A 13,821-nucleotide genomic window follows, 5' to 3' on the forward strand; every position below is an offset into this window, starting at 1 on the left:
GATCAAGACGGCATTTCTGCTGTCAAGTTGACAAGTGGAATGCTAAAGCTACAAACAACGCTAACTACAAAGCGATGGAGTAAGCCCCTACTAACCTCACTCTTAGCAGAACTTTTGACCCTCGCGTTAGCGGTAACATCACCACCTTTCCCAGTAAGGTCGGGTAAAAGTTCCAGTTTGGAAGTGAACACATCTCCACGATTTGAGTCCTTCCCCAGTCCTCTAGGTGGCGATAATCCTCATTGCGATCCATGCTCAAGGTGGATCATTTCTTACCTGATCTATCCGCTGCTTCACTGACCCACTCAAGCCCAATGTAAGTGGACAGTAACAGGGAAAAGTGAAAATGAAAATCAATGTATTTGATATTTGTATTTTCAATTGTAAATACTTTATATTACAATACTTTTTCAAGAACTGTGGAAACTAGTAGTAGAGCAGAAGAGGCAAGCGTGAATGACCGGAAAGTGGCAATGATTAGTAAGGCGGAGGTTAGAAAGGCACTGAACAGAATGAAAAATGGAAAGGTAGTTGGTCCTGATGACATACCAGTAGAGGTATGGAAGCAATTTGGAGAGGTGGCTGTGGAGTATTTGACCAACTTATTCAATAGAATACTAGCGGGTGAGAAGATGCCAGAAGAATGGAGGAAAAGTGTGCTAGTCCCCATTTTTAAGAACAAAGGGGATGTTCAGAACTGTGGAAACTAAAGAGGAATAAAGATGATGAGCCACGCAATGAAGTTATGGGAAAGAGTGGTGGAGGCTAAACTCAGGACAGAAGTAAGTATCTGCGAGCAACAGTATGGTTTCATGCCTAGAAAGAGTACCACAGATGCATTATTTGCATTGAGGATGCTCGTGGAAAAGTACGGAGAAGGTCAGAAGCAGCTACATTGTGTCTTTGTAGACCTAGAGAAAGCCCATGACAGAGTACCAAGAGAGGAACTTTGGTACTGCATGCGCAAGTCCGGTGTGGCGGAGAAATGCATTAGAATAGTACAGGACATGTATGAGGACAGCAAAACAGCGGTGAGATGTGCCGTAGGCGTGTCAGAAGAATTTAAGGTGGGGGTGGGACTGCATCAGGGATCTGCCCTGAGCCCCTTCCTGTTTGCGGTAGTAATGGATAGACTGACAGATGAGGTTAGACTGTCTGGTGTACTGTATGACAGAAGAGTCTCCGCTAGGATGAAGGGCAAAGTCTATAAAACAGTGGTGAGGCCGGCCATGATGTATGGATTAGAAATGTTGGCACTGAAGAAACAGGAACCAGAACTTGAGGTAGCAGGAATGAAGATGCTGAGGTTCTTGCTCGAAGTGAGCAGGTTGTATTGGATTAGAGATGAGCTCATTAGAGGGACAGCCAAAGTTGGATTTTTTTGGAGACAAGATTTGAGAGAGCAGACTTCGATGGTTTGGACATGTCCAGAGGCGAGAGAGTTGAGTGTATTGGTCGAAGGGTGCTGAGGATGGAGCTGCCGGGCAAAAGAGCGAGAGGAAGATCATAGAAGAGGTTGATGGATGTGGTGAGGGGGCACATGAAGACTGTGGGTGTTAGTGAGCAAGATGCACGAGATAGGCTCAGATGGAAAAAGATGACACGCTGTGGCGACCCCTAATTGGGACAAGCCGAAAGGAAAAGAAGAAGACAATACTTTTTAAATAATTCACAATTGGGGTTCATCATTAATGCAATGGTACCTTGACTTACAAGTGCCCTATTTTGTGTAAAAAAAAATTTATGAGTTATGAGCCAAACTTTGAGTGACAAAAAATTTTGCAATGTTCATTCTATTAAGAAGTACTGTATTATACACTGTAAAAGTAGTACATCATAAAAATATACAATCTAACATACACATTCTCTGAAGAATTGAACAGTTTGTGCGTCATGACTTCACGCTTTAATTCATTGTGTTCCTCCTTTTAGTGTGCATGCCATAGCCACCAGGGGGCATTACAATTCACACAGTCTGTATTGCACCTCAATTTGATCATGAAACAGGATCACAATTGAACAGCAATTTTCGTCCTTTTCTCTGAGTGAGGTTCACTCGTTAATCACACTTCGGTCTATAATTGGTTGTTTTTCCTCAGGCGCGCCAGCATCTTAAAAGTCAAATTAGAGGTACAAAATGGGGGCGAGAGAGGGTTGATCCCCACCCTTAGGATCATTTCAGTCAAGTATTACTGTAAATTTATGCTAAAAAAATATGACAAAAAGGAATTTTGGGGAAAATTGTACGCAGTCCCTTAATGGTTGAGCTGGACCAGTTTAAAGGGTGTTTTATCACGTGCTTTTTGTGAAAATATAACCGAAAGTATAAATGACCTTTATTGTCTTTTGAAGGTCAACATATGTATCGTAATGATCCAATCCAAAACTATATTCATCAATCATATCTTCGTCCCGAATGTAGTGTGTGGGCTTGAAGCGTACCCATGGCACACTGTTACATGGCCACGTGTGCGTCATTAAAGGGGCAGGGCCTCTGCTGGTGAGCACCGTCACGTCATGACGTCATCACACTGAGCGAGCCTGCCAGACGCTTGTTTTGAGAGAGAGAGAGAAAGAAAAAGGAAAAGAGAGAGAGGAGAAAAGGGTGAAGGAAAGGGGGGGGGGCTCCAAGCGATTGATGCTCCTGGTTTACACAATATTATTTTTTTAACATTTTCAATAATGTCCACCCCGGCGAGGAGACGTCTTATGAGAGATTTTAAAAGGTACCCCGTTTTATTCGTTTTCCTTGTATGTGTGTGTCTTAGCAGGGTTAGCATACGAAGCTAATGGCAGCTAACTTAGCTTAGCTTAGCTAGCGCTACCGGCGAACGGACCGAAAGCGAGGTGGTTCTAATCACCCGAAATGTCTTTATTCGGTGATAAACTACTGCGTTTCGTACCGTATCGGTGGTGACAATTGAAAGTGTACACTTGGTTGTCACCGAGCGGAGCTGTTTCGGGGACTCCGCTGGTTAGCGTCGGTGTGCCAGGTTATCGTTGTTTAGAGATTAACATTACAGGAAAGACCAACCGAAACCAGTTGAATTGCTCGCAAAACCAACAAAAATGGGATTATCTCAGCAGTCCGGTCCGACAACATGCATCATACAGTGGCACGTTATATTTTGATGGTAATTTTGGTTGGTAGTTTGCCTTACAGGATACGTTTCGTGAAGGGTTTTGTGCTTTTAAAACGGCTGAGAGTGTCTTTGGTGGTTGCACGGTTAGTATTTACAATCCCCAGTTTGTTGCCATGTCATTCGTGTATGTGGTTTGCTGCAACATTTGGCAGAAATGTGGCTCACAGGTTGGATTACCCGAGGGTTTGTACCACCTCCGAATTTGTCCAACAGGAACTATATATCCTTCTTCCTGTCTCCCTCCCCCCCAAAGGGATTTTTTTTTTTTTGGAGTTGAATTGACTAGTCGACTGGTGGACTAGTCTTTACATTGATATTTGAAAATTGAAGTCAACTTATCACGCGTTTTTGGCATCTCGTCTTCCAATCAAACAATTTACAGAGGACATTCAACTCGCCTGTTTGGTACTGTCTCAGGACTGACTATAAGTACCAAAATGACATTTCTGAAAAATAATAGTGTCAAAATGATGATTCTGATTGGAACTGCACCTTGCAGAAACCTCAGTATTACACCACGAATATCCATCCATTTTCCGAGCCGCTTATCCTCATAAGAGAGCCTATCCTCGCTATATTCGGGCAGGAGGCGGGGTACATCCTGAATTGGTTGCCACCCGATCGCAGGACATGTGGAAACAATCAACTATTCACATTCACTCCTACAGGCAATTTACAGCCTTCAATTAACCTACCACGGATGTTTTGGGGATGTGGGAGGAAACCAGAGTGCCCGGAGAAAAGCCACCCAGGCACAGGTTGAACATGCAAACCCCAGACAGGGAGGGCCGGGATTTTAACCCCAGTCCTCAGAACTCTGATGCTGACGCTTTAACCAGTCAGCCAGCAATCGGATGAAGGCTTCCAGAGAAATTGAGTTTTTGGTGTTGGGGCAAAACGTGGCTCCATCCTGTGAAGATCCATCTTTGTCACCAAAATTATATATTCAGTAATGCATGGACATTAACTGATAAAGGGAACAAGAAACACCAACCAACAACAAGATCTGTAGTACTTACTACCACTTGCAAAATATGCAATCAAAACAGAAATTCTCATTTTATTTTTTTTTTTAGCCTATGTTGTCCCATCTTACAATATTTGAAACATATGAAACCCAGCAACATACAAGCTACCACTGTTTACAAAAACTACATTCAACATATTGGTGTGTTGTATATTTAATCATTTGTTTGTGTCTTTGCCAGTCACTCCAAAAAAAATTAAACATTAAAATGGCAAGTGGTGCAAAAAGTTTAGGGATAGTTGTTTGCATTGAAGAGAATAACCAGTGTCATCCATTTAATCAAGTTTGTCTTGACGTCATCACACTCGTATCTACAAAAAAAATCTTGTCGTTCACACCCTCGATTGTTGAGTTGTGTATTTTTGTCTGTGTAATAATACAATAAGGCTGTCATGGAAGATTCCACAGTGCCGCCAAGTCTGAACAGAGAAGTGAAAATAAAAATGTAATCCATTTTCTTAGCCGCTTATCCTCACGAGGGTCGCGGGGAGTGCTGGAGCCTATCCCGGCCGTCAACGGGCAGGAGGCGGGGTACAGGCCAACTCTCTCCATCTGAGCCACCGTGCCGCAAAATGTTACATATGTATATACATATTTTTTGTGCGTTACTGACTCGATAATTAGAAGGTAAACAGTCTGTTGTTCCCGGTGACATAAAAAAAATGAACATAGATGCGGAACATCCCATGACATGGCTCTTCCATTCCAATTATGGTTTCTTCATTTTTGTGGTCATAGGTCATGTAATCTTAGTATCATCCTGTTAACTCAACCCTCAAAATTGACGTGCTTGAGAATCATACATTTGAGTGTGTTACTATATGATTTTGTATTTTTACTCATGCAGGACATCGATAGCCTCAGTACTTAACCCTCTGCCATGCTCCATATGCCGTCACCGTGTGTGTATTTTGTTGTGAAGATGCTGATGGTACTGTGGAAGGCAGCCGAAGCAGGAGGACACCAGATTAGGTGGCATGTAACCCTACGCTCATCCGCAGGTGCTAAAGCGTATCCCGCTGGAGCGCGGTCAACAATGGCAACATTGCTGGATCGGCCTGTGTGTGCGTGCATAACACACAGGTGACCGGTTTAACTCTCCACGGAGTTCACAAAGTCACCCTCGGTAGAGTAGAATCGACCCGAAGTTGCCTTTATCTTATTGCAGCATGAGGTGGGCCTATTCTGCATTTCTACGCATAGGAAAAAATATTTAAAAAAAAATTCAATGGCGAAGAAACGTGCACGTGCACCAGTCGCTCACCGTCGACATTCTCAATTACCTTCCCCGGAAAAATTAACGTTAAATAAATTAGATATTTTGCAGATGTCAAATGAAAATAAACATATTTTTATTGCAATTAGATATGGAAAAATGTCAATTTTACCTTATGAATTACTTTGTAATCCTTCATTTTGTTTAGGAGCACAGTGTCTGTTGGCCAGAGAAGATCTGGGGAGAGTTTATGGTTAATGAGGTTAATTGCACTGCGTCAGGGTTCACACACACACACACACACACACACACACACAGAAAGACTTGTGGTGTAAATTCTCATTGGAGCTCTTATTAATCCGACACTTGACTTAATCCATGCTGTTGCCGTGGTGACTCACGTGTTCAAGATTAAGACTTTTTTTTTTTTTTTTCACAAAACCATATTCTGCAGATTTGAAAAAACACACATATATATATATATATATATATATATATATATAATCAAAAAAACTTTATTCTCTTTAGAGTATTTTTTTTTATCATTTTATCATTTATATGTAAAATTATGACTTTATTCCGTTAGGTTCCAACTTTACCCACTTAGGAATGTGACTTTTTTCCTAATTAATTTCCTTACTAAATCGTTACTTTATTTCTGTCATATTACAAGTTTCAACTTTATTCTCAATGTATTAAGACATAATTCTTGTAATATTACCGTTCTTCCATGAAAAGATATTCTTTATTCATACAATATTATGGACTTGATTAACAAGATTCCAAGGAGTGTCACCTTGCTATGGTTTCTCACTTTGGACCTTAGTCGGCCACGCATGCATCCTCGGTTGCAGCAGGAATTCTAGCCCGCTAACGCGGGGCGATAGGGTCCCATGCTCGCTCTCAGACAAATTCGAGAAAATGATCCAGCCGAGGATTTTTGTTTTAAGGTTTTTAATCTATTCAAATTTATTTGGATGTTTTTTTTTTTTTTTTGGGCCAAGAATTTTCATTTTTGTGCATTTTTAATTTTCAACATTTCTTTGGGAAAAATGACAACTTTATTCCTATAAGACAAGTTTTTAAATGTAAGATAGCTTCTTTTTTTAATCATGAGTGCAACTTCCCTCTTGATAAGCGAGATGTTATTCTCCTAAGAATCCAATTTTTCTTTTGTATTAAACTACAACCTCATAGGAGTCAAAAACATTTTTTCGATACATTTTTTCACAAAAATTTCGTTTATTCACGTGACTTTTTTTTCTTAAATTAAAAAAATGACTCTTGTAAAACTTTCTTGAGTAGTAAATTTAATGGATCTGACTTTTGACTCAAGTATTGCTTGAATCTGACTTAGTTACTGTAAGAATACAGTACAACTTTTTGGGAGGTTCCGGGGAGAACCATAAAAGTAATACAATATTCCCTCGTTTTTCACGGTTAATTGGTACCAGACCCACCAGCGAAAAGTGACAAACTGCGAATTAGGGGTAAATGTATGCTGGTGGGTTTTGTTGGTTTTTTAATTTTATATAACTTACTTATTTCTATATTTTTTTGCTTCATTGGTCCATGTCGGCAGCACGGATCAGACGGAAAGCGTTGGCCTCACAGTTGTGAGGTCCCAGGTTCGATCCCGGACCCGCCTCTGTGGAGTTTGCATGTTTTCCCCGTGCCTACGTGGCTTTTCTCCGGGCACTCCGGTTTCTTACCACATCCCAAAAACATGCAACATTGATCGGAGACTCTAAATTGCCCCAAGGTGGGATTGTGAGTGCGGCTGTTTCAGGGTCAGGGTATATCCCGCGTCCTGGATGTTGACAACTGCGATAGGCTCCAGCACTCCCTGTGACACTTGTGAGGATAAGCGGCTAAGAAGATGGATGGATGGATGGTCCAATTCGTCGCACCGGGGATGGCGCATTAGTACAAAAGGATCCCCCCAGAAATCCGCGAAGTAGAGAGGGATTACTGTACTGTATTTTGTAATACCTTTTCTCCATCATCACATCAATCATCTTTAATTCTTATAGGGCGACAGCTTTTTCCTCCAAATCAAACGTCAGATGTTGGAGACACCGCAAGTGAGGGATGGCTTGCTTGCTGTCCATTTTGATTCTGATTGACTCCCATTGTGACTTTTCCACGTCTACTGTTTGTCCCCTGCAGACTTCAAGAGGACCCTCCCACCGGCGTGAGCGGAGCGCCTTCGGAGAACAATATCATGCTTTGGAACGCTGTTATTTTTGGGTGAGTCACGCTGGTGTTCTGCACCGCCCTGCATTCTTTTTTTCCCCTCGTTGCTTCACCCACCCGGCAACCCCATGTTATAATAATAAATACTTACGTCATAGTGGATGCGCCTTGTTTTCGCAGTCAAGTTAGAAATTAAGCAGCAGAGAATGCACTTCCGCCAGACGCAGCGTTATTGAGGAGAATGACGGATTTCTTTTGTCTTCACAGGCCCGTGGGCACGCCATTTGAAGATGGTGAGTTCCTTCATTTTGCGCCCTTTCATTGTCAAACATTTGTTTGGATTTTTGAAGAGATTTATGAACTGTCAAGTGAGTCATGAACTAGCTCCATATTTGTAGTTTTTCATTTAGGCGCAGAAATGAATCGAGAGAAGGCTTCGCTTTCGGACACCTTCTGGGGTTAAATCGAGATTTAGTTTCAATTTTGACACGTGAGGGGCAGGCAGTCCATTGGTGCACTTAATGCCTTCTTTTTGGCCTTGGGCATGTTAATTCATCTTTCATGACGTATTGATAAATTTGACAGATATTGGGTCTTCAACCATTATTGCATTAAACCTTTAGTGGCAGCCCTTGGGCGGCAGTTATAAAAGTCAGTCCCACAAAATGATAAATGAAGTTTGCGCAATCAAGTTCACTGTGGTTGGTTCAATTATTCTTTTAAGATTGCCACTTTTATCTTATCAGTCGGATTTTTTTTTCCCATAAAATTTGTCTTTATTCTTGTTAATATGGACTTTAGCGCTGTGAAAAGTATGGCTTTATTCCTGTAAATATTTTTGTCACCAGACATTTGACAAAATAAATTATTTTGGGGGGGGGATATGATTTTAAGATGGCAACATTTCAATTTAATATTTGAAAGTTTGATTTTATTTATTCCTCATAAAACATTTATTAGTTTAAAAAAAAATTACAACTTGTCTGCTGTCTGAAAATGTGTACTTTTTTTCTCTGCGGATTCTGACTTCTTTCGTTTGTGATAATTATGACTTAATTATTTTAACATTTCAGCTTTTCTCTTGACTTGAATTTTGAATGTATGTATTTGAAAGGAAAAACCTCAACTCTTTTGTGCGCCTGCAGGAACGTTTAAGCTTCTGATCGAGTTTTCAGAGGAGTACCCAAACAAGCCTCCCACGGTTCGCTTTGTATCCAGAATGTTTCACCCCAATGGTAAGATGATTGCTCAGCACATTAACCCAAGTATTTTTATTGAATGTATTTTGTAATTCACTTGGTCCATGTTCATTTTTTTTATTTACTGATAATTGTTAGCATATTATTATTATTTTCTCAAAATATGCCTTTCCCCCTCCAACAAGCACTTTATGCTCAAACTATCCCTTTTTTCTTGAGATTGAAACTTTTTCTGAAGTAAAAAAAGATTAAACTTTATCCCTAAATGTATTATCTCACAAAAAAAATGACTTCTTAAATCCAGTTTTTGGCCATATCTATCTATCTATCTGTCTGTCTGTCTGTCGTTTTGTGACTTTGTTGACATAAAATAAAAAAATTCTTTAACATTTACTACTTTATTCTTATAGTTTTGTTTTTTTTTCTGCCACAAAATGTTCTTCAAGATTGACACTTTTTGTAATTCCTTTCTTTCTTCAAAGGATAATGAGTGTATTTTGTAAGAACTTGTTTTCCTTGTTTCACCCCCCGCCCCCTCACTCTAACTCCTGCATTGTGAAAAGTTGGGTAACTGCGTTGTTTTTGTTGCTGTGTTCCCATAGTGTACGCAGATGGCAGTATATGTTTAGATATCCTCCAGAACCGCTGGAGCCCAACGTATGACGTATCGTCCATACTCACCTCCATCCAGGTGTGCACTGTCTCTCACACACACACACACACACACATCTACAATGACATCACACTCATTTTCATTTGAGTCATAGTTTTGCTTTCCCTCAAAGTAATGTAATACCTGTAAAAACCATATACAGTGGTACCTTGACTTACGGGTGTCCCCACAAGTTTGACAAGTGTTGAACCATCCTTTTTTAATTCATTTGTAAAACTTTGTATAAACGTGGACAGACAATACAGCAACACTGAAAGGCATTTCTTCTTTGTCATCTGAGAAAAACGACTAATTATTACAACTTACTGAGCAGTTGTGATTGTCTTGTTCATGTTTCCGTGTATACCACAGGTGTCAAACGCAAGGCCCGGGGGCCAGATCTGGCCCACCACGTAATTTTATGTGGCCCGCGAAGCCAAATCCAGTGTGTGAATTTCCATGATTCTTGTAAAAATCTGTACCAAAATTTCAAATTGGCATATATCATAAATCAGGGGTGTCAAAATCATTTTTTTTGCGGGCCACATTGGAGTTGTGGTTTCCCTCAGAGGCCCCGTTATGACTGAAATTTTTTAATCGCCGCATCATAGTTACACACGGGCCACAAAAAAAATCATGTGGTGGGCCGCATCTGGGCCCCGGGCCTTGAGTTTGACACCTGTGTCATAAATGATAAAGTTGAGATATTACAAGGATTTTTGTGTTATCACACGTGAATAGTTAAAAAACACATTACCCTCAATTTCGGATTGCAAAACTAGTTCATAAATTAATGATGTAAATATGATGAGATGATTAAATATTTTTGCCAGTCATAACAGCCCTCTGAGGGGAACTGGAACAACATTGTGGCCCGTGAGGAAAAGGAGTTTGACTTCCCTGGTGTTCATGTAGCATACTGGGCCCTGGTGGCCAAGGCGCACAATTAATTTGTGATGCGCAAATGTTGTTCAGATTAGTGATGTACCAAAATATAAAATCTTGGCCGAAACAACAAATGGGGAAACCAAGGATGGAACACAAAACGAAATTGTTATGCCACTTATGAGTAAATTTGTGTGTATGTTTGCACAGGGAGTCCACGGTCTACGACTGAGATCCGTTCCTACAGTAGCGACTTAACTCGAATTTCGACTGAAATTCAGAATTGACATCAGAATACTTTGTATACAAAAACAAATTCATTGAAATAAACAAGATGACGTACTTAGCATTACTGTTGAGAGGTGGATGGAAAGGAAGAAGGGGAGGCTGTACTTGGCTATTGCCAAGGAACCCGGTCCTCAATCCCCTCCACCTCGACAAGTATGAAATAATTTTGCGATCATTGTAACCGACAGAGGAAAGGAACCCTTCATCACATGCGCTCAAATACGGGCTTTGTCTGTAATAATTGTCACCACGGTCGACCGACTGATGCCTTGGTGGTGTTGCTGTCTCTCCTTTCGCCAATCTTTTTAATGATCTTGAGCATCGTTTCCACGGTAATGGAGTTCCTTTCGGCCGCAGGAGCGTTGCTAAAAGACACAGCGTTCTTCTTTGGGGCCATGAGGGCGAAAAATGCAAAGATACAAACACGGACAAGCATTAGCCAGACAAAATGGCCCAACAGGGATGGGCGTTGTGAAATAAAAACGGCTTAGGTCGAGGCCGTCTTAACCCGAAAAGTCCCTGCATGTCACTGCATACTAACATTAATAAAAATCATAATCTCAATTGATAATAACAGTATGTATCACAATATTAAATCTTTTTTGGACGGTTACTTCCATTTGTTTCAACAGTGAAAGATGATTTCATTGTTTTGCGTTACGAGCACGGACAAAACCAATTAAATTCAACATCTCAAGGCACCGCTGTATTTCTAACAATTTTTAATGACTTTTAAATTCTCACCCCCACCCCAAGTCGTTGCTGGACGAGCCCAACCCCAACAGCCCGGCCAACAGCCAGGCGGCACAGCTCTACCAGGAGAACAAGCGCGAATACGAGAAGCGAGTGACAGCCATTGTGGAGCAGAGCTGGGTGGACGTGTGAGACCCAAATCCCCGTTTCGTCCCACTCCCACTCGCTCATTTGACCTCGTGTCTGTGTGTGTGTGTGTTCGTGCGGACACGGGTGTGGAGATGCGCATATCACAAGAACTCAAGTGCCACCCTGCAAAAAAAAAAGACATTATATCAAGGGAGTGAGGAAGAATTTTTTTAATTTGACTTTTTATAATTGCATGTTATGAAATAAGTTATTGCTAACAGAACTTGTAATATATCAGTGTTTTTTTTTTTTTTTTTTTTTTGATTAAGCCGTCAGTGTGCTGCTGCTTGGTTTGTTTGGAAATGGGAGTTTCATGACCAAAATCATTTTTTGTATTTTTTTCCGCCCCCTCCCTAATGTTTTTTAAAGCCTTTTAATTGGATTATCTTCTTGATCGAATCTCACAATGGGAGAGGTTATTTCTCACCCAACGTCGAAGAGCGTTTTATGGACAAAGTGTGGTGAGTCAGCTCAGTTTGTATTCTGAAATTTCTTCTTGGACATTGTCTGACGTAAAAGGACTGAAATATTAAAAAAAAAAAAAAAAAAAAAAGCTGTGGCTTCCTGTATCCAAGTGAAAAAGACTGGCCTTGTGGCATCGTGTATGTAGGGTTTGTTCTGACTGAGCAGAAGGGGTGTTATATTTGTCAAAGGAAAATGTGTACTTATAACAATATACTGTATAAAAAAGTAATAAATCATTTTTTTCAGATGGTTTGGATGCGTTTGCTTGACACGCCTGTGTAATTAAATTAAAGGGGATACAAGGGTTGAGTTCTGAGAGTAATAAAACTAAATTTGCGTGAAGATAGCTGGGACAGGCTCGCGCAACCCTTGTGAGGATAAGTGGCAGAGAAAATGGATGGATGACTCACACCACAATGCTGTAATATTTTGTCAACCACAAAAAAAAAAAAAAAAGAGTTGTGGACAAAGTTGTACTACGGTATTTTCTCAAACGTCCCAGGTAGGAATTACACAGACTCCTGAGACAATCTTTCGTCATTTATTTAAAACTCACAAAAAATGAAAATGTAAAAAAACGTGATAAAATGTTAAACACCGACATTGTGGATGTCGCACAATGCATGTATCGAGGAGTCCCCATCAGCATGGTCACACAAGCACGCCCTTAAAGTTCGTTCCAAGAGGAAGAAGGAGCCATCATCTGCCCTATAATCACAGTCAAACGCTTTAGTCATTGGATATTCTACACCATATTTAGTATTTCAATATGTATGCCGGATTGTACCTGCTGCTGCTTTATGATCTCATCTCTTGTCTTGAAGACGGGCGCGTCTTCCACCTCGATGCCCTCGGCCATCTCCTTCACTCTGTCCAGGAGCTCTGTGCTATACCTATTAAAAAAAATAATTCTTGGATGAGTTCTAGCTGAAGCTGCCATTAAAAAAGTGCATTTCATTTTTCATCACTCTCACTACTTGATTCCATGTCCAGGAGCTCGATGCTATTACTATCACAAACAAATATGTTTTATAAGTTTTGTATAAACATTTTCAAAACGTACAGAGTATCTGATCTACTTTTATACATGTATAATTCTGGTTCTATCATTTACGCCAATAATTTTAGGGACATAGGAGGCAGTATAGAGTCCCGGATGTGGTTTCGATACGGTGGTGGACAGTGAAGAAGAATATTCCCACTCATAATATATATTCAATGGAGAAGTCGCCTAAAGAAGGAGCATTTTGGAACATATTTATTTTCCTAATCTCAGTTTTTTTTTAAAAATACTTGATTAGGCGGTATTTCTTTTTTTAAAAAAAATGCATACCGGCAACCGAGGAATACGTTGTTGGCCCACACCATCGACAGGGAAAGCAGCTGGTCCATTTGCAGCTCGCCCTTGAACTCGCTCATATTACGCAGTATGAATTCCCTCCTCGGCATCCAATGCTTGTCGCTCTCCCAGTGCCCCCGGAACGTCTCCACTTGGTTGGCCACGGCGCGGTTTTGACGGATAAAGTCTTTCACGTCCGTGGAGGCCATCTTGCTGCTCCCTCACGCGCCTTGAAAGAACCAGAGATGGTGACATCCGGTTTTGGCAAGGGTAACCTGGATGTTGTTTTCTACCGTGCTCTTTGGGACACAGCAACACGTAGTGGTGAGTGTAAGTACTACAAAGGTCTTGCAATATATATATATATATATATACTACTTCCATATATTCATTTTCTGAGCCGCTTATGCTCACAAGTGTCACGGGGAGTGCTATCTATCTATCTATCTATCTATCTATCTATCTATCTATCTATCTATCTATCTATCTATCTATCTATCACTAGGACATTAACTCAATGTAATCAGAT

At 40.6% G+C, this 13,821-nt stretch overlaps 3 protein-coding genes across 6 annotated transcripts in view; 2 read left to right on the forward strand and 1 right to left on the reverse strand.

Annotated features, from left to right (window-relative positions):
* Positions 1-222: 222 nt before the first annotated feature.
* Positions 223-12,200, forward strand: ube2b (ubiquitin-conjugating enzyme E2B (RAD6 homolog)). Of its 2 annotated transcripts, none has more exons than XM_061804055.1 (6): positions 223-316; positions 7,556-7,636; positions 7,850-7,875; positions 8,728-8,817; positions 9,384-9,472; positions 11,363-12,200. In XM_061804055.1, exons 1-6 carry the CDS (start codon positions 252-254, stop codon positions 11,489-11,491), a joined length of 480 nt encoding a protein of 159 aa, XP_061660039.1. In that variant the 5' UTR covers positions 223-251; the 3' UTR covers positions 11,492-12,200. The 2 variants fall into 2 exon arrangements, with proteins under 2 accessions (XP_061660039.1, XP_061660041.1); XM_061804057.1 differs by lacking the exon at positions 223-316 and adding an exon at positions 2,506-2,726.
* A 272-nt stretch (positions 12,201-12,472) lies between these two features.
* On the reverse strand, positions 12,473-13,604 carry cdkn2aipnl (CDKN2A interacting protein N-terminal like). Its single transcript, XM_061804058.1, has 4 exons — positions 13,586-13,604; positions 13,287-13,521; positions 12,741-12,846; positions 12,473-12,661 (listed from the first exon to the last, which is right to left on the reverse strand). Exons 2-4 carry the CDS (start codon positions 13,499-13,501, stop codon positions 12,653-12,655), a joined length of 330 nt encoding a protein of 109 aa, XP_061660042.1. The 5' UTR covers positions 13,502-13,521; positions 13,586-13,604; the 3' UTR covers positions 12,473-12,652.
* Positions 13,484-13,821, forward strand: part of jade2 (jade family PHD finger 2) — a 63,512-nt gene continuing 63,174 nt past the window's right edge. For 2 of the 3 annotated variants that reach the window (XM_061804048.1, XM_061804051.1), the window contains exon 1: positions 13,484-13,616. In XM_061804048.1, the coding sequence (XP_061660032.1) occupies positions 13,572-13,616 (45 nt within the window). In that variant the 5' untranslated portion in view covers positions 13,484-13,571. The remainder of the gene's footprint in view (positions 13,617-13,821) is intronic. The other variant, XM_061804050.1, reaches the window with a different exon arrangement.

This window comes from Syngnathoides biaculeatus, chromosome 18 (genome assembly GCF_019802595.1).
Source record: "Syngnathoides biaculeatus isolate LvHL_M chromosome 18, ASM1980259v1, whole genome shotgun sequence".
NCBI lineage: Eukaryota > Metazoa > Chordata > Actinopteri > Syngnathiformes > Syngnathidae > Syngnathoides > Syngnathoides biaculeatus.